Source organism: Myxine glutinosa, chromosome 5 (genome assembly GCF_964187855.1).
Source record: "Myxine glutinosa chromosome 5, kmMyxGlut1.1, whole genome shotgun sequence".
Taxonomy (NCBI): Eukaryota; Metazoa; Chordata; class Myxini; order Myxiniformes; family Myxinidae; genus Myxine; species Myxine glutinosa.
In genome coordinates, this window is record NC_136265.1 from 48555973 (window position 1) to 48583717 (window position 27745).

At 44.5% G+C, this 27745-nt stretch overlaps 2 protein-coding genes across 4 annotated transcripts in view; one reads left to right on the forward strand and one right to left on the reverse strand.

The window, feature by feature from the left end:
- Positions 1-1391: 1391 nt before the first annotated feature.
- LOC137427564 (uncharacterized) lies at positions 1392-7374 on the reverse strand. 2 transcript variants are annotated; one of them, XM_068117154.2, is made up of 2 exons: positions 7228-7374; positions 1392-3169 (listed from the first exon to the last, which is right to left on the reverse strand). In XM_068117154.2, exon 2 carries the CDS (start codon positions 3143-3145, stop codon positions 1904-1906), a length of 1242 nt encoding a protein of 413 aa, XP_067973255.2. In that variant the 5' UTR covers positions 3146-3169; positions 7228-7374; the 3' UTR covers positions 1392-1903. The 2 variants fall into 2 exon arrangements, with proteins under 2 accessions (XP_067973255.2, XP_067973252.2); XM_068117151.2 differs by lacking the exon at positions 7228-7374 and adding an exon at positions 6736-6946.
- Positions 7375-8030: 656 nt separating this feature from the next.
- SNX29 (sorting nexin 29) overlaps positions 8031-27745 on the forward strand; it is a 476585-nt gene continuing 456870 nt past the window's right edge. For both annotated transcript variants that reach the window (XM_078778010.1, XM_078778011.1), the window contains exons 1-4: positions 8031-8446; positions 18954-19018; positions 19395-19447; positions 25576-25694. In XM_078778010.1, the coding sequence (XP_078634136.1) occupies positions 8392-8446; positions 18954-19018; positions 19395-19447; positions 25576-25694 (292 nt within the window). In that variant the 5' untranslated portion in view covers positions 8031-8391. The remainder of the gene's footprint in view (positions 8447-18953; positions 19019-19394; positions 19448-25575; positions 25695-27745) is intronic.

The window sequence follows — 27745 nt, forward strand, 5'->3', positions numbered from 1 at the left end:
AGGTGGTCTTTTTATACTGCTGGGCCTGTGATAGATATCACCAAATAGGATGTCTACATCTGCCTCAGTATTCTGTATCTTGCACCACAGCACATCATCATACATGTACTCAGGGGTGCCGCCAGGGATTTTGGGCCCCATGAAAAGATATCACAATGGGCCCCTATGAAGCACGCGCACACATTTTTTCCCCGACATTTTTGTCAGGAGGTTGAAACAATGCTCATATTTCTGCATACAGCATGGAATTCACTATTTGATGCAAGACTGAAACCCACACAAGAAAACATACATTAACCTCTTCAATTAAAATAAATTAACATTATCATCTATAGAATGATATAACAAACAAAATAATAAAATCAGCAGCAAAGTATACATACAAGTATACATACCAAGTGTAGTGATCGAATATCCATGGCCATGCCATTTAGTTATCACTGGTCCTTGCTCAGCCTAACACACCAAGAGCCCAGCGCCGAGCCTTGTTGCTGGCAAAGTCACTGATCAAGTCTTTGAAGTCCAGCTTTCTACCCAACTGACTTTCAATGGACAGCATGGCAAGACTGCAAAGCCTGGTTAATAATTTAATATTGAGAATTTTAACCTAATGTTCCAATAATTTTTAGGGCCCGTCAGTGCAGGGCCCTTGGAATCATCCTAACTTTTCCCCCCCCTTACAGCACCCCTACATGTACTTGATCGTAATTTCTTCTCTGGCTTGGACCAAGAAAAAATTTTCATGCCGGAGTCATTATGGTTTTGAGTTGTCCGTCCAGCTGTCCGTCATACGTTTTTGTTACCGTGATAACTTCAGAATGGCTGAGGAAAATCAAACTTCGGTAAAGTATGTACTATAAAGTAAAGATGAAATTATTACATTTTGGGGTCAATCGGTCAAACATCATAGTTCATGTAATAGGTTAAAAAAAAAAATCCTGTTACCGCGATAACTTGCGGACCATCAGGTAGACACCCATATTTTGATGATCGGTACCAGTCAGAGTGGCCATGGTTGAATGGTACCATTTGAAAGCCACGTCATTCTAGAGTTATATTATGTCTGGTAGCAATTTCAAATCAGCAGCTTTCAGAATACAATCATCAGATAAAGAGACCCCTGTCGGTAAGAAAATTGTCCCAAAATGTGTCCCAGAAATTGCAGGATTTAATCTATACTTCTAAACAAACTATACCTAGATCTCAAAAGGATTGGGTTTTTTTAAATCAAATAATGTTCATTTAAATGTATCATATTTACAAGTATCATTATAGTCTTGATCATTTTCATTATTATTATTAGGCATTTACGATGCATGACAACACATGCATCGTTCCCTTTTACCATGTTTAACCACTTAATTATGCTATGGGTATAGTAATCACCATGATTATCAATAAACATATCCAAAGTTTATTTCAATCAAATTAATAAGTATTTATGTTGATCATAATCACCTTCATACTTTTGTAACATGTATAACCAGTAACATACACACACATTTACAATTACAGCTAGAAACTGAAGAAATACTTTATTTTGGCTAATTTTAATGTTTATTATCATATTCCTGATTATTATACCATCAATTTGGATAGGGTTAAATGTTAATTTCTTTATCATTATTCAATCTTCACTTCTTAATACCATTGGCAATATTAAAATTCAAAGTCCTCAGTATCACTCTCTTCATCCATCTGTTGGACATCATTGTCATCATCATCATCATCTTGTGGCTGGTTGTCACAGGACTGCAGTCTACACAGCTCTGAACACTTCAGACTATTTGCCAAACAAGTGCACTGTGGAAGTTTGCATGACCTGGAACAGTTGCAAGCTAACAATTCCAGTACAGTGTTGGGTGCAGGTGCTCGATCCAGCCAGTCAATCCTCAGTTCTTCTTTACCGTCTTGGAGTTGAACTTTCCATCCTCGGTTCTTTGGTGATGGGAATCTGGGTGCCAGCAGATACTGCATACACCAAATCTTGGGAAAATGAATCCACCAGCATCTGGGTGCGTTGGGATGGATTCTTTGGTTCCAGGTCTCCGGTGAGTAGTGCAAACAAAAATTGTGTTACCTCTGCTGGTGCCTTTGTGGTGCTTTCATTTAACGAAGATGGAAGAAATGGCCAGATTTTCTTGTTTTCAGCACCTTTGATGGATGACCTGAGATGCACAGATGCCTTCTTCAGGATTTCGGAAACTTGAGTTGATTGACCTCTCAAAGAGTCTAGATCCTTCTTCAATTGCTGATTTTCTTTTGCAAGATCGCTTGTGTTGAGCGTGTTGGGATAAACTAAGATTTTCCCTTTATCATCTGGAGTCATGTGCAGCATATCCCCAAACTCCCTCTCTAGTTTTCGTCGCAGGTGTTTTTTTGTTGACTCTTTTAAAACAGCAACTCCACTTGAATGCATATAAGTAGCCAGCACGTGAGTAAGATCTGTCAATTTTACAACTTTTGGAGATGTAAACAGTTCATCTCTGATATACATGGCAAGTATGCTGAATGCATATGTTTCAGCATGCTGGTAATCATCCTCATTTGGATCTTCATTTGGAGATTCTAGTTTTGCAGGAATAGATTTTTCATTGGTATATTGCCTGTAACATGACTTGTGATACCAAGCTTCAGCTGCTACGAGCTCTCTTGAAACAACAGCGAGGATGCGCTGGTCTTGTCTTTGTCGAGCAATTTCTCTAACTCTAGCATCTGCTTTGAGCTCGAGACATTGTACAAGGTGTTCTCTGGTATTGCTACCCTTTATGTACTTAGAATGTTTTCCTGGTGGGCAGAAAATGCAAACTTTGTCAAAAACTGTGCTACTTGAAGGAAGGGTTACTGGTCGTAGTGACCTTCGCTTAATGTCCTCTTCTCTATTTTCTAGGTCTCGTTCTTCCAGTTTTTCTAAGTCTCTTTTCAGTGTGAATAGCTTGCGACATTTCAGGTGATAATGGACTGGAGGAATTGTGTCATCTTCTAAGTCCTCCGCAACCATCAAAAGTGGTTTGTGCTTTTTAAGCCTGGCAGCTCTCAACAGTACACTCCAGGATTCAAAGTCCCTTGGCGATGCTAGATTGCTGTGCAGATCTTCATTGCTGACGTGAATGATGCACTCAGGTGGTGTTGAACTCGTAGCCATTTTGAAAACTCAAGGATGTGACACCTGAAATGACATGGAAAAAGTATTTTAAAAAACATGTTGATAAAACTGAGTATTTTGTTAAGGACACTGTTTTCTGGAAGAAATATTTCTTATGGGGCTTAATTAACTAAATATGTTTATGTTTTTAATATCTTAACTAATTTAGTTCTCATAGTGTACATGTATCAACAACCTGGTGTTGGGCTGGCGGCTAGGGTGCCAGCTTAGGATCCAAGGATCCTGGGTTCGAATCCCGGTCGATCGCTGAATTAACGCCAGGGGGGTTGACTTAGCCTGTCATCCTTCCGAGGTCGGCTAATTGAGTACCAGTTCACTGGTAATTCCCTGTGTGTCGTAAAAAGGCGACAAACAGGGTTGGCGGCAGGAAGGGCATCCGGCCGTAAAACATTGCTTCAAAAAGGGGACCAAAAAAACAACAACAACCACGGTCCCCGAAAAAGGCCAACCCCCGCTTTGTGGGGAAAAATGGCCTCTAAACGGTGGTTTTTTTTTTTAGTGTACATGTATCAGTGATTAGTAGGGAAATATAATAAACAACTAATTACATAAGCTGGAGATTAGTAGAGATTTACACATACCTTAATTATTGCAAAGTGAAAACTGTTATAGAACCTTGTGGTATACAGTATGGGATTCAGCGATCGAGCTGGTAGTAGTCCTCATCCAGAATTAGCCAATCTGCTTGTATTTATTTTCTAATATATTTATTCATTAGACTTAAATAAGTAAACAAACAATATACAACATGTGACTTGAGTTGTGAAAAGCAAACAATAATGAACATACCGGTAACATAAATGATATGTACTGGACACATGCTAATGTTTGCAAGAAAAATACTATAATTGCGATATTATAAACGAAAGTGTAATCAAAGTTGATAAGGATGGTAATGTCCAGGCTGCATCTTTCCTACTGATAACTCAAAAATTGTGCAAAATATTAGCATTTGAATGTATTTATCCGCCATTTATTGACGACATAACACATTATCCATCAACATAATGCTTGTATGTTTTTGTAATATTCTGCTGCTCTGTAGTTTTCATTTAATACATCAAGTACATATGTTGTTTTACAGGTGATATATTACTATGTATATCACCAACATTTGTTGTTGTTTTTTTTTTTGTATACAGAATCGAGGCAGTGTTCTGGGCCCTGTGCTTTTTCTGGTTTTCATCAATGATCTCTCTGACCCTGGAAAATGCTCTCTATCTCTTTGCTGATGACCACTCTCTGCCGCTCCATTCCTCATCCCTCAAATCGGCAGTCTGCAGCCTCCTCACTCTCTGCAGACCTGGACAAAATCACAAACTGGTCAAACAAGTGGAACATGTCCTTCAACCCTGACAAATCTCACACTCTCACTTTGTCTCTCCGAAAATACCGTCTGAACAACCCTCCCATCTATTTTCTGAACAATCCTAAATCCTCTCCAAGAAGTTCTGTCACTCAAGCTTTTGGGTCTCACTATTTGCCATGATCTTTCCTGGGAAAACCACATTTCCAAGCTGGCCTCCAAAGCCAGTCGCCGACTGGGCATCCTCCGTCGTGCGGTCTTTTCTTGGTACACCTGAGCTTCTCATGCTCAATCTCCCACTCCATACATTGCATGTTTATGTGTCTGTGCATGTTTTCATGTTTAATGTGTTAGCTCTTACACGAGCCTCGATTCTGTATCCAAAAAAAAAAAAAAAAAAAAAAAAAAAAATGGTGATATCTATCTATAATGCCAGTAATCTCTGTGTGTCTGTCTGTGACCGCTGTTTCTCGACAACCACGGGTCCGATATACTTGAAACTTGCCAGGTATATTGCTGGGGACCCGAGGATGTGCCTTTTCAAGGTTTCATATTAATCGGACAAGTAGTTAGCGAGCTATGTCCAAAAAACGATTCAACCAATCAGAGAGCAGCGAGCTATCACGTGTGCCGAACGTGCCGAACAGACTCTGCCTCGGACGGCACATTTGAGAGCGTATTCATTTATTTCACGTTGGCAAACTATGTTGGCGTTAAACTATGTTTTAAAACTAATTAAAACTAATTTGCGATTCTTTCGCTTTCCTGCGCGTTTGTGCACGCTATGGCGATTTCTTTACCAAACTCCGCAAGCCGTTCGCTTTGGACCAAACCATTTCATGTAAATAGAGGGGGGGGGGATTGTCACCGTACTCGCAAGCCGTTCGCTTTGGACCAAACCATTTCATGTAAATAGAGGGGGGGGATTGTCACCGTACTCGCAAGCCGTTCGCTTTGGACCAAACCATTTCATGTAAATAGAGGGGGGGTATATAATTTTAGATATATATATAGTACGGGCATGCCCTAGTACATAGTAATATGCATAGTAATATATCACCTGTAAAACAACATATGTACTTGATGTATTAAATGAAAACTACAGAGCAGCAGAATATTACAAAAACATACAAGCATTATGTTGATGGATAATGTGTTATGTCGTCAATAAATGGCGGATAAATACATTCAAATGCTAATACTTTGCACAATTTTTGGGTTATCAGTAGGAAAGATGCACCATATTTATGGTCAGTTGACCAGCTTTCATATGATATGCCACATGCATATATAAAATGTTATATGTGCTGCCAACTGGCCAGTAGGAAAAGGTAGCGAAAAACCTGATTTTCTGAAAGTGATGTTTCATGACATCGTCATAGGCCACAAACATATACGTTTTTTAACATGAAAGCTGTGGATTTGACACTGCTACCAGAGATTTTTGTTATAGGTGAGGAAAATGCTTTCAAATGACACCAATGAACCTAGGCCTCCTTTTTGGTACCGATGGACCCCTCTACCTGACGGAGGGGAGGGAGGGGGGAAGCAGGGGAGGGGGGGAGCAGGGGAGGGAGGGAGGGAGGGGGAAGCAGGGGAGGGAGGGGGGAAGCAGGGGAGGGAGGGAGGGGGAAGCAGGGGAGGGAGGGAGGAGGCAAGCAGGGGAGGGAGGGAGGGGGGGAAGTATGATGGGATATTCAGGAAAGTCGGTACAAGTATATATTATAATGATTTTGGGGTCTACCGATGAAACATCCAGCTTTTGCATTTGTAAACTTTTACTGATTTAATTCGACTGGATGAATCAACCTGCATCAACGTTTAAGAATGTGTCTGTAATTGCAAGTTTTGGTATTTGACCCCGCCCCAGGACCCCAAGGGGCGGAGTCAAAATAATACCCTCCCCCCCAGGATTTTAAAATCTCGTCGGTATAATTATGTTTGGGTCTTATTAATCATCAACTTAGCATTGCAGGTCAAATTTAATTGGTCGAGATGATTTTAAGGTCCCCAGGTTACCCAAAAGGAACTTTGGAAATATACATTTCAACATTTTCCTCAAAACAACAACAGGAGCTTTAAACGCCCGAACAACAAGAACGTTTTGAACTTGGAACGTATTTACATAATTATGAGTCTCCAGTCTCCTTTTACACCTCCTCCTACTCTTCGATCTTAAACTATCGAATTATCTCACACGGTGCTACCTCACAATCCATATTAACAACCAATGCAAACGAATCACTCAAATAATCAATTTTACCTCAGAATCTCAGTCACCTTCCCGCGGAATTTCGGAGGATGAAAATAAAACGGTTTCAGCGCCGTATTTTTTCGCACATTTAGGAAGCAAACTATCAGACATGCGTACTAACTTTATTTGCTTGTCTTATTAAATATTACGCAGAAAATCAATAATGTGAATCCGAAGTTCAAAAAAAGCTTACATTTTTTAATTCTCTCAGAAAAACGATATAATATGGAACGCCAGTATAGCTAAATGTAAGGTATGAATATACACCACTCTTTATTCGTTGTAATTCTTCGGTTTCCTCAAATTGAAAATTCAAGCAAGCATTCCAACGGAACAACATAGCGGTTTTACTTGATCCTCTTGGAGTAACTTCCACAAACAAATTTATTGTGTTAGCAACAGGTACAAAGCACGAGGAAGAGGGGGAAAAAAAGAAAGAAAGAAATGTGGAGTGAGCTGTGAGAAGGAGGAACCCCATACCGAGCTTATCTATGTACCTACCGCTCTGCAGTCTGCATTCTGTGAAGGGGGTTTTGCAAATCTGGTCAGAAGTTGGTGTTCTTGTTTTAAAAAAACCCTCGAGGGACACACCCACTGAATCATGAATCTCTCAGCTGCTTATTAACGTTTATTATCCGGTTGGGTCTCAGGCCACCGGAAGCACTATATATGCCATATTGCTTCTCCCACAACACAGCAAATCCCGTTTGCGTCAAAACAAATACCTACCTCAAGGTGCATATTTTCTATGAAAAATCCACATTTCTACTTTATTTTTCTCCTTCCCCACTTGATTTTACTCCATTCCGACTTGATTTTATGAAATAGTATTTATGAAATGCCATCGTGTGCTGCTTACGGTTGTAAAAACCATGGCGGCGATGGCGTTCGTCTGAGTTACCAAAAGTCCCATTGATTCGTTTAGGGAGTGCAAAGATGGCGGACAAATGGCTTCAAAAATGAGCTTCCCCTCAAACGCAGTTGGTATAGAGCTACTACCTTATTCTTATTATTTTTCTTATTATTATTCTTCCCCTCCATACAGTACACATTTGTGTATAAATTTAAAGATCAATGACCATTTTTCTCCTTTACACACACATTGTTCCATGAGTTAAAAAAATTAAATTACGTTTGTGTAAACAAGGAAAGGGACATCTTATTCTCAAAAATATAATACAAAAATAAATAATTTTGCTACATGATACTTGTTTCATATTTTGGTAGTATACCCAATCAAAAATACAATCCAAAATACCCAAAATACCCAATCGCTAAAAAAAATCCTAAAAACAACAACTTGCACACTCGGCCGACCAAAACAAGTTTTGTCACAGGAAGTGAAACAGAAAGGTGCAGTGAGTGAGTGGTTTAGCCTGCAGTGTTGCAGAGACGGTAAATGTTAAGGTTCACGGTTGGGAGAACAGTGCGAGGGTTGTTGTTTTGATAAGAGCAATGCTGAAGAGTTTACGGAATGAATAAAATTGGATGTGTGATGTCAACTTTTAAAAATTCAACAATTTTGGGCCTTTGGACTGAATGTTACTTTATTAGTTGCGGAATTGAGATATGGTTAAGTGCACAGTGAATACAACGTGAGAAGATTGCAGGAAGCGACGGATGGTGATAGCGAGAAAGAATTTATGATATAAAGAAAAACCCTGGATGCACAATCGTTCACAGAGAGACTCAAATGTTCCGAAAGTGGAAGCGATGAGCGGTGAGTTCCCACTTTGCATGGTTACACCTCCACTTCCTCAGCGCCCCCCCCCCCCCGCCTGCTTCTTGGTGCTCGTCCCCTGTCTCCCCCCCCCCCCCCGCCGGGTGCTCGTCCCCTGTCTCCCCCCCCCCCCCGCCGGGTGCTCGTCCCCTGTCTCCCCCCCCCCCGCCGGGTGCTCGTCCCCTGTCTCCCCCCCGCCGGGTGCTCGTCCCCTGTCTCCCCCCCGCCGGGTGCTCGTCCCCTGTCTCCCCCCCGCCGGGTGCTCGTCCCCTGTCTCCCCCCCGCCGGGTGCTCGTCCCCTGTCTCCCCCCCCCCCGCCGGGTGCTCGTCCCCTGTCTCCCCCCCCCCCCCCGCCGGGTGCTCGTCCCCTGTCTCCCCCCCCCCCCCGCCGGGTGCTCGTCCCCTGTCTCCCCCCCGCCGGGTGCTCGTCCCCTGTCTCCCCCCCGCCGGGTGCTCGTCCCCTGTCTCCCCCCCGCCGGGTGCTCGTCCCCTGTCTCCCCCCCGCCGGGTGCTCGTCCCCTGTCTCCCCCCCGCCGGGTGCTCGTCCCCTGTCTCCCTCCCGCCGGGTGCTCGTCCCCTGCCTCCCCCCCGCCGGGTGCTCGTCCCCTGTCTCCCCCCCGCCGGGTGCTCGTCCCCTGTCTCCCCCCCGCCGGGTGCTCGTCCCCTGTCTCCCCCCCGCCGGGTGCTCGTCCCCTGTCCCCCCCGCCGGGTGCTCGTCCCCTGTCTCGCCCCCGCCGGGTGCTCGTCCCCTGTCTCCCCCCCGCCGGGTGCTCGTCCCCTGTCTCCCCCCCGCCGGGTGCTCGCCCCCTGTCTCCCCCCCGCCGGGTGCTCGTCCCCTGTCTCCCCCCCGCCGGGTGCTCGTCCCCTGTCTCCCCCCCGCCGGGTGCTCGTTCCCTGTCTCCCCCCCGCCGGGTGCTCGTCCCCTGTCTCCCCCCCCGCCGGGTGCTCGTCCCCTGTCTCCCCCCCGCCGGGTGCTCGTCCCCTGTCTCCCCCCCGCCGGGTGCTCGTCCCCTGTCTCCCCCCCGCCGGGTGCTCGTCCCCTGTCTCCCCCCCGCCGGGTGCTCGTCCCCTGTCTCCCCCCCGCCGGGTGCTCGTCCCCTGTCTCCCCCCCGCCGGGTGCTCGTCCCCTGTCTCCCCCCCGCCGGGTGCTCGTCCCCTGTCTCCCCCCCGCCGGGTGCTCGTCCCCTGTCTCCCCCCCGCCGGGTGCTCGTCCCCTGTCTCCCCCCCGCCGGGTGCTCGTCCCCTGTCTCCCCCCCGCCGGGTGCTCGTCCCCTGTCTCCCCCCCGCCGGGTGCTCGTCCCCTGTCTCCCCCCCGCCGGGTGCTCGTCCCCTGTCTCCCCCCCCCCCCCCACCGGGTGCTCGTCCCCTGTCTCCCCCTCGCCGGGTGCTCGTCCCCTGTCCCCCCCCCCCCGCCGGGTGCTCGTCCCCTGTCTCCCCCCCCCCCCCACCGGGTGCTCGTCCCCTGTCTCCCCCTCGCCGGGTGCTCGTCCCCTGTCCCCCCCCCCCCGCCGGGTGCTCGTCCCCTGTCTCCCCCCCGCCGGGTGCTCGTCCCCTGTCTCCCCCCCCCCCACCGGGTGCTCGTCCCCTGTCTCCCCCTCGCCGGGTGCTCGTCCCCTGTCCCCCCCCCCCCCCGCCGGGTGCTCGTCCCCTGTCTCCCCCCCGCCGGGTGCTCGTCCCCTGCCTCACCCCCGCCGGGTGCTCGTCCCCTGCCTCCCCCCCGCCGGGTGCTCGTCCCCTGTCTCCCTCCCCCCCCCCCCGCCGGGTGCTCGTCCCCTGTCTCCCCCCCCCCCCCACCCCGCCGGGTGCTCGTCCCCTATCTCCCTCCCGCCGGGTACTCGTCCCCCGTCTCCCCCCGCTAATTTAATAATGTCTAATTTCATTTCCAATGGGTCTTACGTTTCTTTGATGCACGGGCATCCCTTGCTTGTATTTATGGTTTCACGTTTCACTGGCACCCTGAGTGTCACAAAAACACGAGAATAGAGATTACGGCAGAGTTCATTTCTGGGGAGAAGTTAAAAAGGTGTTAACACGAAAATGATGATGCGTTCATTGAAAGCTGGAGTTAGCTCTTAAAAAGCGTTAACGTAAAAGAGCATTGGTCGAATCAGCCAGCGTATAAAGAGGGCTCCCCTGCATATGAAGTTCCAAATTTTTCAGATAAGGATTTCTATTCAACCAATTATGGCTGGAATACCTCTTCATCGATGACATCATTATCACCCTATATACTCCATGGGGAGTGGATGGCGTATGTCAAGTTTCAATTTTCTTCATTGAGCTGTTTTGGAGAAAAATATGTTCAATCCGTTTCCTTTAATCCAATATGGCTGCCATACCATGTGACTTACGACATCAGAGTTAGCAAGAAAATGTTCTCCATGGGGAGTCCCTTCTAGGTTTGAAGTTTTGCATTGATCGGACAAGCGGTTGCAGAGAATAAACATTTTAAAAGCGAAAATATATTGATATGGACACAAACAGACAGACAGACAGACAGACAGACAGACAGACGGGTGTTGCAATAGTCTTGTATCCCCTTCGGGGTGTGGTTAATCAACCTTGTGAATAAGGCCTTGGCCATCTACTCAACCTGCAAGCTTGCTGTGGCGATCAAGCACATCATAGCCATTTTGCTTGATAATGGTTACCCTGAGCAAGTCAGTGCTTGATGTATAGCACGCAAAATTGATTGAAGGATACTACTTTCAGACCAAACAAGTATCCAGTTTACCATGGAAATGTAAAATTTCTGCACTGCCAGAAAGATGTGCTGCCAATCACATGATTAAACAAGAAAGACCAATCCAAGATTGCAGACCCTCGCCAGGACATGCTTTTGTGATGAAACAAATATGGCGGCCGAACCACGTGACCGATGACGTCATCATTATTATTTTTCTCCACCAATTTGTCCCGAGATGATGCTCAATAAATTTCATCTTGACCGGATTAAGTTTTGTACTTGTCGAATTATGACGTCATAATAGAGGCACGTATCACATCATCATTACCTCTGCCACCAAAGGTGGATGGAGCTTGTTTTCACCCCTGTCTGTTTGTTTGTTTGTGAACAAAATATCTCAAAAAGTTGTGGACGGATTTGGCCGAGACTTGGTGGACTGGTTGGGTGTCTGACAAGGACGATTCGATTCGATTTTGGTGAAGATCTGAATATGGATTCGGTTATGAGAATTATTTAATTTTTAAAGTGATTCTTCATCATTGAGAGATAGGGCTAAAACCAACATTTAGCAGGATATCTCAAAAAGTTATGGATGGAGTTGGACAAAGCTTGTTGGACAGGTCATGTGTGTGACAAGGAAGAATCAATTCAATTTTGGTGAAGATCCGGATCCGGATCCAGCTAGTATAATTTTTTAGGTGATTCTTCACCATTGAGTGATATGGCCAACTAGGTGGAGTTATGCTCTCTACTGAGTGCCATTCTAGTTGACATATGTTATTCCCCATGGAGAGTTCTTTACAATGAGCCATGTCTCAATTTTTTCTATGCAGTACTCTCGGAGCTATAGAGGTGCAAAGGTTTTTGGTTTTTCCAAGATGACGTGACCTTTGACGTCATAATTATCATTATTAAATTATACAGGAGGAGGTGCACTTATGGTGAAAATTTCCTGTCAATTGGACCAACGGTTGCAGAGAAAATCATATTTATTCTGTGCAGACAAACAAACAAATGAAAAATCACTCGTAGAGCGACACTTGGCAAAACAGAACAAAGTAGAATGGCACTCAGTGGAGCATCCTTTTGACCTCACAAATAATTCGTGGTTGAATTTAGTGACCTGATATGCAAATCGTCTTCAAATTTTAAGTTAATCAGATGAAAATTGACAATTTTAGAAATTTGGCCGATGTTGACCTTTGTTGTTGACCTCAAAAATAGTTGGTGGTTGAATTCAGTTTGCTGATATGAAAAACCCATTCAAATTCCAAGTCAATCGAATGAAAATTGAGGATTTTAGAAATTTTAAATGGTTGTTGACCTTTTGGCCTATGCTGATCTCAAAAATATTTGGTGGTTGAATTAAGTTATCTGATGTGAAAATCCTATTCAAATTTCAAGTCTTTGTTCTTTAAAACAGCTGTTCACCACCATCTCTTATCCTCCCCCATCCAAAACCTTGATCTTTTATACCCCCGCTAATTTCGGTCCCCTTGTGTTTTATACTTCTCCCACCCCCCCCCCCCCCTTCCCACGCCTCCTGCCCCCAAGCCCTCTCCCTCCCACACTTCTCCCTGCTCTCAAATGTTGTGGTTGTGTGCTTCCCCTTCTCTCCCCATCTTGTCTTCCGCTCCCTCTTTTTGTATATTTTGTTTGTCTGGTTGATTTGTTTGTGAAATAAATGTTAGCTCTTTCACGAGCCTCGATTCAGTGTACAAAAAAGTCAATCTGATGAAAATTGAGGATTTTAGAAATTTAAAAGAAGTGGTTGGGACCTTTGGCCCATGTTGACCTTTTCACCTCAAAAATATATACGATTTTGTCGGATCACAAACTCTACGATTAGCTGAAGTTTCGTGAAGATCGGTTTAAAATTGTGACTTGTAGGCAAGTATAAGTGTGCGGACAGACAAACACACACACAAATACACACAAATACACACACACACACATACACATAAACAAACACACACACACACACACACACACACACACACACACACACACACACACACACACACACACACAAACTGGACTGATCCACATCATGTCAAAAAAAAACTTTTTTTTGGCAAGTAATGTAAAATCACTCATAGAGCGAGCGACACTTGGCAAAAGAGAACAAAGTAGAATGCCATTCAGTAGAGCATCCTTTTGACCTCACAAAAATTGATCGTTGAATTCAGTGACCTGATATGCAAATAGTCTTCAAATTTTAAGTTAATCGGATGAAAATTGACAATTATAGAAATTTGGCCTCTGTTCATCTCAAAAATAGTTGGTTGAATTCAGTGACCAGATATGCAAATCCTATTCAGATTTCAAGTCAATCGGTTGAAAATTGAGGATTTTCGAAATTTGAAAAGGTCGTTGACCTTTTGGCCGATGTTGATCTGCAAAATAGTTGGTGGTTGGTTTCAGTTAGCTGATATATTAATTCGATTCAAATTTCAAGTCAATCGGATGAAAATTGAGGATTTTATAGATTTGAAAAAAAAGTGGTTGACTCTTGGCCTATGTTGACCTTTTGACCTTTTGCCCTCAAAAATATATCGGATTTTGTCGGACCACAAATTCGACCATTTGGTGAAGTTTCTTGAAGATAGGTTTAATATTGTGACCTGTAGGCAAGTATAAGTGTGTGGACAGACAGACAGACAGACAGACAAACAAACATACACACAAACTGGAGTGATCAACATACTTGTCAAAATTTTTTTTTTCCAAGTAGCAAACAGACTTAAATGCAATACCTTCTACTCTGGCGAGGGTAACAATGTAATTCATAGGATTTATCGAGAAAGCCTTACATCAGATATATGAGTAGTAATGATGGTAGTGTTGTTGCATATCTGGATCTGTTAATAGTACAAACTAGCCGAAACCCGTGGAACATCCACGGAAGGCAGGATGTGGTGTATGGATAGAGTGTACCATTATGGATGGCAAGGGGATTTGCTTGTCCGAGTAAGAGTTAGGAAGAAAGATGAGAATGAAGAGTGCGTATATGAACAATGTATTTATTGCAATCTACTTAAATGACAACGCTACGATATACTTTTGAAAAATGAATGGATTCGTAATAGGAATCGGCATAGCACCACTCTGGCCACACTGGCACAGAGGTATGTGTCAATGGAAAGGAACAGCAGTAGAACCATAGACTTAAAAAAAATGAACGGATTAGTAAATCGACTGGAATTAGCCCCATACTGGCGCATTGGTAAGCGTCAATGTCAAGGCAGAGCAGTAGGAATATAATACAATGAACACAGTATCAGAGGTTGAAATTATTTTTAAACTTCTGGATAAACAATGTTTGGGGTAATAGTCAAGCCTCTGATGACTCCTTGCGTACTCGTATTATCAACTTGATATACACATCTTTGAACGACCGTACTCTTGAACATGCCACATATAACTGGCCGTGGGAGAAGACAGGAGCAGGCAAATAGATACCCAGTTTACGGAATGTTTAGAAATTATGGTAAACCCACCTGATGAGGTTAGCGTACACCGCGATCGACGACACCGGCACAAATGCATGCTCAGGATTGTCCACTCAGTGGACGGCTTGCTGTCGCCTTCGACTGTCCAATCAGCGGACGGCTTGCTTCGCCTTCACCCAGCAGACGCCAATAACATGGCGTCGTATCGGCAGTTAATCGGATGCTTTTGGGCCCCAACGTCGGCTAATTCAGATTTTTCGAGTAGGGCTGTACGTGATAAACAAAGAGCGCGGTTCGTAGATCGTAAATCCATTAGTGCCGTGGGCATCGGATCACTGGGTGCGGCGTAAGAGGGATAACAAAGTCGAGTCCTTACGCTATTATTATATAGACTAGCCGAAACCCGTGGAACATCCACGGAAGGGAGGATGTGGTGTATGGATAGAGTGTACCATTATGGATGGCATAGGGGAGTTAGGAAGAAAGATGAGAATGAAGAGTGCGTATATGAACAACGATCGCCTACACCGGCACAAATGCATGCTCTGGATTGTCCACTCAGTGGACGGCTTGCTTCGCCTTCGCCCAGCAGACGCCAATATGATGGCGTCGTAAGATGGCGTCGTATCGGCAGTTAATCGGATGCTTTTGGGCCCCAACGTCGGCTAATTCAGATTTTTCGAGTGTGGCTTTACATGATAAACAAAGAGCGCGGTTCGTAGATCGTAAATCCATTAGTGCCGTGGGCATCGGGTCACTGGGTGCGGCGTAAAAGGGATAACAAAGTCGAGTCCTTACGCTATTATTATACAGATAGATAGATGTGTATCATGAAGTTGACTATTTTAGTTTTCAGTCTACAATGTGTTTTCATCTCAGGTTATTGGATTTGCTAAAATTTGTTCTGTTAAGGATGATTTTTGGTTTGTGCTAAGATGATGTATGCCATTGGGGTATTGTGATTATAGTTTGATTAGGTCATGTGTGAATGTTTTTAGACGTCATTGTTATCTCTTGTTTAAGTTTCGTTGTTTTCATGCAAACAGATTCCCGTTGCATTAGAATTTTTTTTTTTAACCTTTATTTATTTAATTCATCAACCAGAAGTGCATCATTCATGTCTACTGGAAGGGGAATTTCATTATAAACAGAGGGCTTGTGTATTGATTTTTGTCATAGTGGATTCCTGTGTATGTTCTGTGGTGGTAAGGTAAGAAGCAGGAAGGTGTTTCTGGATAATGAATGGATGTGTTGTTTCTCTCCATCTCTCCTTCCTTCTATCTTGCCTTTTCTTTGCTTGCGGAGGGGTGAATCTTGCAAATAATTTCTGTAAGGTTCACCTGGCTGGGTTTGAGGGTAGAGGAAAAGCAGCTGAAACCCGATTCAGGTTCCTCCTGATGACTCCACCTTTATCGGTTTGGATTCCACCTGATACTCCAGTGCTGTATTTGGTCAGTTATTACCTACGCCAGAGGAGAGGGTATTGCATTTGAGTCCGTCCATTTGTTTATTTGTTTGTCTGTCTGTCTGTCTGTCCGCTTGTCTCTGCAACCATTGGTCCGATTGACAGGAAATTTTCATCATAGATGCACCTCCACCTGTATCATTTTTTAATGACAATTATGACGTCGTATGTAATAGATCACGTGGTGCGGGCGCCATCTTTGAAAAAACCGGAAAAAAACTGCACCTCCATATCTCCGAAAGCGCTGCATAGAAAAAATTGAGACATGGCTCATTGTAAAGAACTTTCCATGGGGAATAACATATTGTTACGGATCTCTACGTCGGCCTTCTTCCCCTTAAGAAGGGAGGATTAGTCCCCTTGTTTGTGACTGACCGACGTGAGTCCTGACGCTGCACAGCTCCCTCCGGAGAGGCAGGTGCACAACCTCGTTCGCGACCGCGGACAGATGTTAATTGCCGAGCGGTTTAGCAACCGCGGCACGAACCATTAACAAGAACTAGACCCGATTTCTATTCGTTGGCCAAATTGTGCCACAGGTGTCCAATGGGGAAATCACTAAAGCGACCGGACAAGCATGAAGAAGAAGAACAAAGGTAGGAAATACAAATATAATTTATTACTAATATTTACACAATCAAAGGAACCAAGGAGAAGATGAATGATCGTTTTAAGGCCATTTTCCCCGCTAGAGCGGGGGTTAGCCTTGCGGGCCCCATGACAATCATGGTTCCCTGTTTGAGGCAATGTTTTTATGGCTGGATGCCCTTCCTAGCACCAACCCTTAGTCGCCTCTTACCATGCGCAGGGATACAGTGTACCTATTCTAAACCGGGGTACACACCGTGATCATTCATCCCAGCAAGCTGGTACTCAATTTGCCGACCTCGGAAGGATGACAGGCTGAGTCAACCCCCCTGGCGTTAATTCAGCGATCGACCGGGATTCGAACCTAGGATCCTCGGATCCCAAGCCGGCACCCTAACCGCTAAGCTAACACCAGGCTCAACAGTCTAAGCTAACCGCTAAGCTAACAACTAAAGAACCAAGGAGAAGGAAAGATAATAAAATAATTTACAGAAAGGATGGAAGGACCAGAAGACACAGAGCAATTAACTTACCTAAACAGTCTTACTTAACCCCAGGACAAGACAAAAGACAGACTACGGTCAGACTCACACGAATGGATGGATGAGGCCAGGCACAGATGACTGGAAGGGGAGGAAGGTTCGGCTGGACACGGGAGGACGGCCGGGCCGGGAGTGAGCAGCCGCCGCCCTTCCTCAATCGTGTTCGCCCAGCGGCGTCGCTTCGCAAAAGCTCAAAGCTGCCATGGTCACCACTGCGGTTGTCTCAAAGCTTCGGTGGTCCCAAAGCTGCGGTGGTTTCAAAGCTCAGGTGTGCTTCCTCAGGTGCGTCGCGTGCTCTCCAAGGACTCATCTCTTTTGGGGGCATCCCGCCGCGGGTTATATAGACCACACCCTCGAACCTTCGCGAACCTCCCCGATCGTTCTCTCTCCGCCCTCTCAAGCCAAACCCCTGGTGTTTGGTTGGTCAGCAAGGGCTCTCCTGGCTCCACCCTTTGATGACGAGGTGGAGACACGCCTTTCTTCTCTGAACCGACCGCGTGCTCAATGGAGGAAATTGCAGTTGGCAATTGAGGCTTCGCACTAGACAGGGGATTCTACCTTATTTCAATTTGATGCAATGCAGTGTCAACTAGTGGGAACAGAGCCTTCAACTACATAGAATAAGGAGATAACTATTTAAGAGGGTATATGATTGGCTACGTGTATGTATATGGAGTAACTAGGAGGACGACCTGTGACCTTTACACTGCGGAGGGTGATATTTACAACAATTCTCATGGCACTTACAACAATACAAAAAAACACAGGATTCTCAAATCCGCAACAATATGTTATTGATGATGTCATAGGTGCCTCCATTATGACGTCATAATTCGACAAGTACAAAACCTCATCCGATCAAGATGAAATTTGTTGAGCGTCATCTAGGGATAAATTGGTGCAGAAACAAATAATGATGACGTCATCTGTCAGGTGGTTCGGCCGCCATATTTGTTTTAATGCAAAAGCCTTAAAATGCACTAACAACATGTCCTGGCGAGGGTCTGCAATCTCTGGATGTTCTTTCTAGTTTGATTGTGCGTTTCAGTGCCGGTGTGATGCCAGGTATACAGGCCATACATTGTAGGGTAATAATCCATACATTATAGTATCCAGGCCATGTAGGCCATACATTCCAAAGGTTGGAGGAAAAAATTCAGCAGCATGTTTTATTGGCAATTCGAAGTAGTCAACGCTACAGGTCTTTTGCCACGAGCTTCGGCATGCAAGAACCCCAACTAAAGTGCTCACTCAAATTGTGATCAGACAGCATTTGTTGAATAATCCAGTGTGGTGAAAATTATCGCATGTTTTCTTTTCTCGATAATGGCCTGTGCATGCTTGAAGCGACATTCATACACACACAAAATTCCATTCTCTATAAGGCAAAGCAATAATTTGTACAAAAACAGTGCTTCACTTATTTTGAGACAACTGCAACACTTTAGCAAGTCTGGAGTTAGTCATAGTACATTACAGCCATGATGTGCATCGACGGCAATCATCGTCACTCACGTGAACCAATCGGTGACCACGTGTGTACATTAATTGCTCTGATCCTTATTTCCGGTGTCCATCTAATCATGCTGAGGAGTGCAAGGTGAAATGCTCCGATGTGTTTTTTTTTGCAATACATTGAAATCAAACATGTCCTGCGTCAGACATCAAAATGTAAATGTTGAATTTCTCTCTTGACTTCTGTGAGGGTGGCGTTAAGTTGTGCTGATTATTCATTAAATTAGGATTGTAATTTTTGGATTTCATTGCATTTCAGGTGCTGTTTGCAGAGAGGCAGAGCGGCAAGCTCTTCTTGTAAGACTACTGGACGCTGTCAAGCAGGTCAGCTCAGTGTCTAATGTTCAGTTTAAATATTTGTTTCCACTCACTTCATGTGAAATTAGGCTCTCGACTAAGGTAATAATTCTCTTTTGACAATACTATAACCAGTTTAAGCATTTCACAATGAATCAATATTGATTTGCCATCGATCACTAGCTCCAAAACCAAATAATATGGAAATATTTTATTGGAGGATTGGTGACTTAGTCTTTACAAAGGGTAATTGTGAAGAAGAGCAGTTTATGTGGCAAAGCAGAGTGGTTTAAAGTGGTGAATTTGTGGCAAAGTTTAAAGCAGACAGATGAAGAATCAATGTTATCCAGGTCGGTGATCGTCCATCACTGTCGGTAACCCAGTGTACTCGGCTTCTTTTCAGTGTCAAATACGATTTGGAGGAAAGAAGGAGATTGCGTTCGACTCTGACAGCAGGTATCTACAATCGAAGGAAACGTTTACTTGTTTGCTGTTCTTTAATTCTCTTGCTAATCCTCTCCAGTTTGCAAAGAACAGATGTGATCAACTTTCAGACAATACACTTTGAGGGATGCAAAAGTTTTCTTTTTTGTTTGCAATTTCTACACTAGTTTTGAGAACTTTTTAAACTCCAAATAAGAGTCAAATTTTGAAGTGTAGAATATAATCTTGTTTCTCTTCAAGTTGTTACCGAATGGTATTACAACGAAAATGGCTTAAGAGAAGGGATTATATGATTGGAGTAGTTAGCTATCTTTGTGTGTGTTTCGATTTGTTGTCTGATCAATTACCCAGATTAGCAAAGTCAGAGGTCGAGTGTTTAGATAGCACCTCATCAATCCCTTTATCCTTCTGTGTTATTTTCCTGTTAAAGTTGCTCTCCTTTCTCTCATCTTTCCCTTGGATGCATCCATTCCGGGGCGGAGTTGTTGATTGGACCCGTTCCGTTTGACACCATGTACAGGACATTGTGGCCAGTTGCACGTGCCTTGGCTGTTTCGTGCATGGTTTTAGCCAATGGGTTTTGAACTTTGAGGGTCTGTCTGGAGCGACAATGGCCGACAGCCTTTTTAGCGCATGACTTAAGCCTGCCGTACACTTGCCGACACAATGCAACAAGACCGTCTGCGACACCTTAGTCTGTAAAAGTCTTTGATAAAAGTGAAATGTGCGCGGTTGACGACAGTCACCAACAAGGTTTTCAGGTGCATCTACGATCATCGTGAAAGGTGAATATGTTAAACCTTTGGACGAGTTGTCAACAGCCGTGCATCACTGTAGTGCGGGTGGCGGTGCACGACAATCGCCAACGTGGCGCAACAATCATGTACAAAATTCATCGCTGACTGTCTTATGTTGCGTTGGCGAGTGCCTACCTAGTCTGTGGTGGGCTTCAGTCTCTTTTGTGACATCACTCAGCCAAATGGTAAAGCAAGCAGAGATAAATAAGGGAGAGAGGGTAATTTGTGACGCACTGCAGAGGAGAACTTTAAAGGCAGAGAAGGTTGTTCATTGAGAGCTACAGAGGAGATCTTGCAGGCAGGCTGTCTGTCTTATCGGTTTATTATTGAGGAGGAACTTATTGAAATTCACTGTTATATTTTGAACACGAATTGGAATCTGACAAATCTGAAGTTTTACCATACTTTGGCTCTGAATTGGCCCGATCGCAAAAACGCAGAGGAGTGAGATATTATTTTACTCTGTCTACCTTCCTGGCACTCAAACAAAATTTAAAATCATACCAAACTTACCGTTTTTGTTTTTAAGGATGTTTTAAAGAACACACAGCAGGCACAAATATCGAATGTAATGCTGGTGTAATAGACAGTGTGTAAAAAGGCGGTATAAACTAGAATCAATTTATTTCTACGACTTTTACGGTGTTTATTTTATTTAAATTTAATTGTGTACTGAACAAAGCAGAACACAAATCGCCTTCTAAATGCTTCCAAGAACCTCCAGTTTTGCGGTACTTTGACATGTTCCATAGGTGGTGTATAAGGGTGATGTACATGCTGAGCCGGATTACCGCATAAGCCAACTCGGCCTAGGGCTCAAAACCTCAGCAGAGGGGGTGAAATTATGGGTAAAAAAACCCAAACTAATAGTAATATATTATTTTTACATTTCAGTTGTGGCTTACAGATGATGCTTACACACCAAATAAACATGTATGTTCATCAAACGGGAAATATTAACAGTCAAAAAAAATAATTGCATAGATAAAATAATGGTCATCAAGAATGGGCCATAAAATAATGAATGCCATGAGTGTACTTGTAATCGAGAACACATTCACGACATCCCTGTCATTTGATGACATTGTCGAGGAATTCTCCATCAACAAGACATGATGGAGGCTTCTGTGATCTACCATAAAACATGTAAGAAACGAGTAATTTATCGGTAATTACCTCCGCCACCAAAGGTGGATGGAGGTTATGTTTTCACCCCTGTCTATTTGTTTGTCTGTCTGTCTGTTTGTCTGTGAACAAGATATCTCAAAAAATTGTGGACGGATTCGGGACAAGGATGAAATGATTCGATTTTGGTGAAGATCCGGATTCGGATCCGGCTATTAGAATGAAAAATTTTAAGTGATTCTTCACCATTGGGAGATAGGGCCAATACCAATACATAGCACAACACAACACAACAGCCTGCATTTTAAGGCCATTTTCCCTGCTGGAGCGGGGGTTCGCCTTGTGTTCCCCATGACAATCTTCTCTATTTTGCCATATTTTCTGCATCTCTCCTTGCTAACCCCCTTGCCCGCATTTCTTCTTCCACCATCTTTAGCCAAGTATTTCTCGGTCTTCCCCGTCCTCTACTTCCTTCTACGTTCATTTCCATCACTCTTCTCAACCAGTCACTTTCATCCTTCCTCAACACATGACCAAACCATCTCAACCTGTTCCTCTTCACAGCATCAATCACAGGCTCTATTCCCATCATCTTTTGCAATTCATCATTTGTCTTCCTCTCTCTCAACGATACTCCGCACATCCACCGAACCATTCGCATTTCCACCCTTTCCAGCCTTCGTTGCTGCTCTACGTTCATTACTCATGTCTCACTCCCATAAATCATAACACTTCTCACACATGCAGAATACACCTTTCCCTTCAGCTTCAAAGACACTCCCCTCCTCATCAGCACGCCACTCAGTTCCCAAAACTTCTTCCATGCACATCTCACTCGAGCAACCGTTGCCGAGTCTGATCCACCTTCTCCATTCAGCATGTCTCCGAGGTAGCAAAATGTTTTCACACCTTCCAGCTTCACGCCGTCTCCAAGATCCAACTCAACATTTCCTCCATCTGCAGCTCCCTCTGTGCACACCTTACATTTGAATGTAGCTTCTACACTGGTTAATGACCCTCTCAGACCACTGGTGAAGGGAAAAGGGGAAAGGATGGCCTCTATACAAGGGGAAAGGTGACCCTCTGGAGTGTGGCTCGTACCGAGCGAGAAAGTTATTGGAGCATGGAATGAAGGTATTGGAAAGGGTGTTTTTTTTTTTTGTTTTTTTTTTTGTATACAAGATCGAGGCTCGTGAAAGAGCGAACATTAATCACACAGAAAGACAAACAGACACACAAAACAAATAACATCGGGAGCGGTAGACAAGATGGGGAGAGAGGGGGAAGGACACAAACACAACGTTTGAGAGCAGGGACCGAGAGACATGGAGACATCGAGAGAACTGTGGGAGGGAGAGGGCTTTGGGGGGGAGGCATGGGAAGGGGGGGGGGGTGGGAGAGGTATAAAACATATGGACACTGCCAAGACTTCCAGGAAAGAAGTTGGAATTTCAAACAAGGTGGATCTGGGGTGAATTAGTGGGGGTAGAAAAGATCAAGGTTTTGGATGGGGGAAGATAAGAGATGGTGGTGAACAGCTGTTTTGAAGACCTGGAGGGAGGAGTGTGATTGAAGTGAGTGTGGGAGTTTGTTCCAGAGGCGGGAGAAAAGAGGAATGAAAGAGTGAAGGTGAGCAGAGAGCCGAGATTTCGGCAGTTTAACCATCAGAGGGTGGCTGGCAGATCTTGTGCGACCTGTAGGAATATTTGGGGGACAGAGCACAGAGAGAGCTGGGGGAGCAAGGCCGGAGAGGAGTCGGTAGAAGACAGAAAGACCACCTACCTGCCTGCGGTGAGTGAGTGAAAGGCCCTTGGAGAGGAGGATAAGGAAGAAAGTGAAGATTGACGAAATGCAGTTTGGATTTATGCCAGGAAGAGGAATGATAGACGCGCTCTTTATTGTGAGACAGTTGCAGGAGAAGTACATAAAGAAGAGGAAGAAGTTGTTTCTTGGGTTTGTTTATCTGGAGAAAGCATTCGATAGGGTTCCACGCAAAGTATTGACATGGGAATTGAGGAAGTTAGGAGTGGAGGAATGGTTGATCAGAGTAGTGATGGCAATGTACAAAAGAGCGCGCACAGCTGTAAGGACGAAGGACGGGAACAGTGGTGAGTTTGAGGTGAAGGTGGGAGTGCATCAGGGGTCAGTACTAAGTCCACTACTGTTTGTAGCTGTGATGGAGGTGCTGGCTCAGAACGTAAAGGAGGGTTACCGTGGGAGTTGTTGTATGCAGATGATCTAGTGTTGATTGCGGAAAGTATGGATGGACTGAAGGAAAAGATGAACAAGTGGAAGGAATGTATTGAGACAAAAGGTCTGAAGATGAATATAGGAAAGACGAAGGTGATGGCAAGTGGTAAAGCATGTGGTGAGGTGGAAAGAACTGGGAAGTGGCCATGTGCTGTGTGCAGGAATGGTGTCGGAGTGAAATCCATTCAATGTACAATGTGCGCTGAGTGGGTTCATCAAAAATGTAGTGGTCTGAGAGGGTCATTAACCAGTGTGGCAGCTACATTCAAATGTAAGGTGTGCACAGAGGGAGCTGCATATGGAGGAAATGTTGAGTTGGATCTTGGAGACGGCGTGAAGCTGGAAGGTGTGAAAACATGTTGCTACCTCGGAGACATGCTGAATGGAGAAGGTGGATCAGACACGGCAACGGTTGCTCGAGTGAGATGTGCATGGAAGAAGTTTCTGGAACTGAGTGGCATGCTGATGAGGAGGGGAGTGTCGTTGAAGCTGAAGGGAAAGGTGTATGCTGCATGTGTGAGAAGTGTTATGATTTATGGGAGCGAGACATGGGTCATGAATGTAGAGCAGCAACGAAGGCTGGAAAGGGTGGAAATGCGAATGGTTCGGTGGATGTGCGGAGTATCATTGAGAGAGAGAGGAAGACAAATGATGAATTGCGAAAGATGATGGAAATAGAGCCTGTGATTGATGCTGTGAAGAGGAACAGGTTGAGATGGTTTGGTCATGTGTTGAGGAAGGATGAAAGTGACTGGTTGAGAAGAGTGATGGAAATGAATGTCGAAGGAAGTAGAGGATGGGGAAGACCGAGAAAGACTTGGCTAAAGATGGTGGAAGAAGAAATGCGGGCAAGGGGGTTAACAAGGAGAGATGCAGAAAATAGGGCAATATGGAGAAGATTGTCATGGGGACCGCAAGGCTAACTCCCGCTCTAGCAGGAAAAATGGCCTTAAAATGCATGTTGTTGTGTTGTTGTTGTCAGACCACTACATTTTTGATGAACCCACTCAACGCACATTGTACATTGAATGTAGTTCAGTCCGACACCCTTCCTGCACACAGCACACGGCCACTTCCCAGTTCTTTCCACCTCACCACATGCTTTACCACTTGCCATCACCTTCGTCTTTCCGATATTCACCTTCAGACCTTTTGTCTCCATACATTCCTTCCACTTGTTCATCTTTTCCTTCAGTCCATCCATACTTTACGCAATCAACACCAGATCATCTGCATACAACAACTCCCACGGTAAACCCTCCTTTACGTTCTGAGCCAGCACCTCCATCACAGCTACAAATAGTAGTGGACTTAGTACCGACCCCTGATGCACTCCCACCTTCACCTCAAACTCACCACTGTTCGCGTCCTTCGTCCATACAGCTGTGCGCGCTCTTTTGTACATTGCCATCACTACTCTGATCAACCATTCCTCCACTCCTAACTTCCTCAATGCCCATGTCAATAATTTGCGTGGAACCCTATCGAATGCATATGACCTCTAAAATTATTTTGTCAATGTTTTAGTTTTGCTCCCTCTAATTATATTCCCAAATGGACTCGCTTATCATTCGGTTGGCCTGTTGAGATAATCTGCGGCGAGATCTATGAATGAGCGAGCCATCTATCGAATGGAACATGAAGCCAGTTGTCCCATGTGCCAGCATTTGCTCCTGCTGTATGTTCTAGATCCCACGTTGGCTTTTGGGAAGACTCGGCCTTTGTGTACCAGCAGCTCATCAAATTTTAAAATCCTTGCCATGACTTCTGGGAATGCAATGGCCAGCAAAGTATTTCTTACTACGAGACTGCTTTGGCAGGCCAACCCCTGAAACTCTGAAAATTATTTGTGACGCTTGGCTTTCAAGTCGTCATTTGAATGTTTTCAAATCGATTTGTCTCTGCTTATTTGAAACTTATTGTTTTCTTTGGGTCTTTTACTGTGGCTGTTGTTCCTTTTTTGTGCAGAGTGGTCTGCTTGTGTGCACAGCTCGAAGCTGTGCTTCAACATGGCATGAGGAAGGGCATTTATGGCCTGTCATCCGCTATTCGTAAGGTCGCATCCACTCACAGCAAGGTCAACACTGGTAAGATTTCTCCAGTCACTGCTTTGTTTTAGTCTTTGCCCTTCATTCTATTTTCTTCCTCCTTACCAGTGCTTTTTCTTATTTCATCCAAAATATCTATAATACATATATAGTAAATCTCTACCTCCATGGCCTCTTGTTCAGCTTGACACTGATGAGGGCAAGGCCTTCAAAGTCATTGGGATCTCCCACGAGCAAGCTGTCTCTGGGCCTAACACTTTAACATCGTGGACAGATTGATGGTCTCTCTGTCATCTACCGCCTCTTCTCTGGTTGTGCACCCTCTGTCCTTTCTGTGCTCTGTCGACCCCTTATCTTTTCTGCAGAGTGTACAGAGTGTTCACGGTCGGCCTGTAGCCTCTTCCTGGTGAAACTCCCAAAATCCAGACTCACTGCTCACCTCCACTCTTTCGTTCCTATTTTTGCACCTGCGGAAACAAATTTCTTGATCTCTTCAATCTCATCCTCCTTTCTGTCCAGGGCTTCAAGACTGCTCTTCACCACCACAATTTTTTATACCCCTATTAATCCGACCGAAACCCACCCCTTTCTGAGTTTGCAGCTTTTCCTTCCATCTCTGTGATTCAGAGTTTGCAGCTGTATCTGTGTCCTCCCCCTTGTCCTCATTCTTCCCCACATAACTTATTTCTCCAAGTCTCGCTCTATTTTATCCAGTAACCCTGCTGTTGGTGTGCCCCTCTCCCCCTCCACTATCTTTCTACTGTTCTTTTAATTGTGTGTTACGTTCTGATCATATACATACATGTCACATGGAACAGAGAAGCCCTGACGTAATTCCGTCACGTCAATGCTGGACAACAATCTTTTTAGCTTATCTGGAATTGGAATTCCAGATAAGTTATTGTCATCGTGCACGATCCATTCGTCTGTCTGTCTGTCCGTCCGTCTCCTATTTTGACTTCTCCAGCCAAACCGCTGGGCCAATCTGCCTGAAATTTGGCAGCAAGGTTCCACTCCTGACTGGTAACAGGGATTGCAAAGCTCGTTCCGGTTGCATGATTTTAAATAGGTCAAAATTGCGGACTTAGTAAATTCCTTCAAAAATCTTCTTCAGACACACCAGTCAGAATGCTATCAAATTTGGGTTACAATATTAGGCCAGCGTAGTGATGTTAAATTGCAGCGGCCATGCCAATCATGTGACTGGAAGTGTGTCAAAATGGCCAGCTTCGTCAATTTTTTGGAAAATCGTGTAAATTCCATCACGATCTTCTTCTCCAGGCCTACCGGTCAGATTGCTATCACATTTGGGTTACAACATTAGGCCAGGGCCCAGATAAACTACAGGTCCAGTGGTCCAATTTTTTTATTTTTAGCCGCGTCGCAGACGCTGCTAATAGAGTGCCCTCTGCTGTTGTTGTTGTTCTTCTTGTTCTTCTTCTTCTTCTTCTTCTTGTTCTTCTTGTTCTTGCAGAGAAGACAAAACCTCAAAGCTCCACCCATTCTGGGAACCATAGCTCCACCCATTTTGGGAGAGGCTTCATATAAACAAATATCCACCATTTTATTAACTCGCATAGCTTTGAGGCCTGTTTTGTAGGCCCGTGGTGTCTTCCTCTCTCACACAGTTTTATTTCAAATCAAATTCGATATATCATTTCATTTTTCACAGTCGCTAACATAGTTTTAGACTCGGTTGAAAAAAAACGTGAAGAAAATCCGATGAAAGTTGCCCTTTATAGAACGAAATGAATTCTCAAAGGCCTGTAACTTCAAGTCCATTGATATATTTTTTTAAAATCGTGGCATGGTCAGTCATACACCACCCGAAATAACAGACGGGAAAATGCCGAGATATATATATTTTGTTTAAATTGCGGCATGGTCAGTCATACACCGCCCGAAATAACAGACAGGAAAATGCCGAGATATATTAAAAATTCGTCCATTTGATGACAATCGTCACGATGAAATATTTAATTTATACGTCATCACAATAATGTGGAGAGAGGAGCATAGCTTCGTTCACGTGTCGCCACATACGGGAAATTGCCGAGATATATTTTTTTTAAATCGCGGCATGGTCAGTC

Coding starts and splice junctions, on each gene's coding strand:
- LOC137427564 (XM_068117154.2), bottom strand. CDS start 3,145: ATGGCTACGAGTTCAACACCACCTGAGTGCATCATTCACGTCAGCAAT.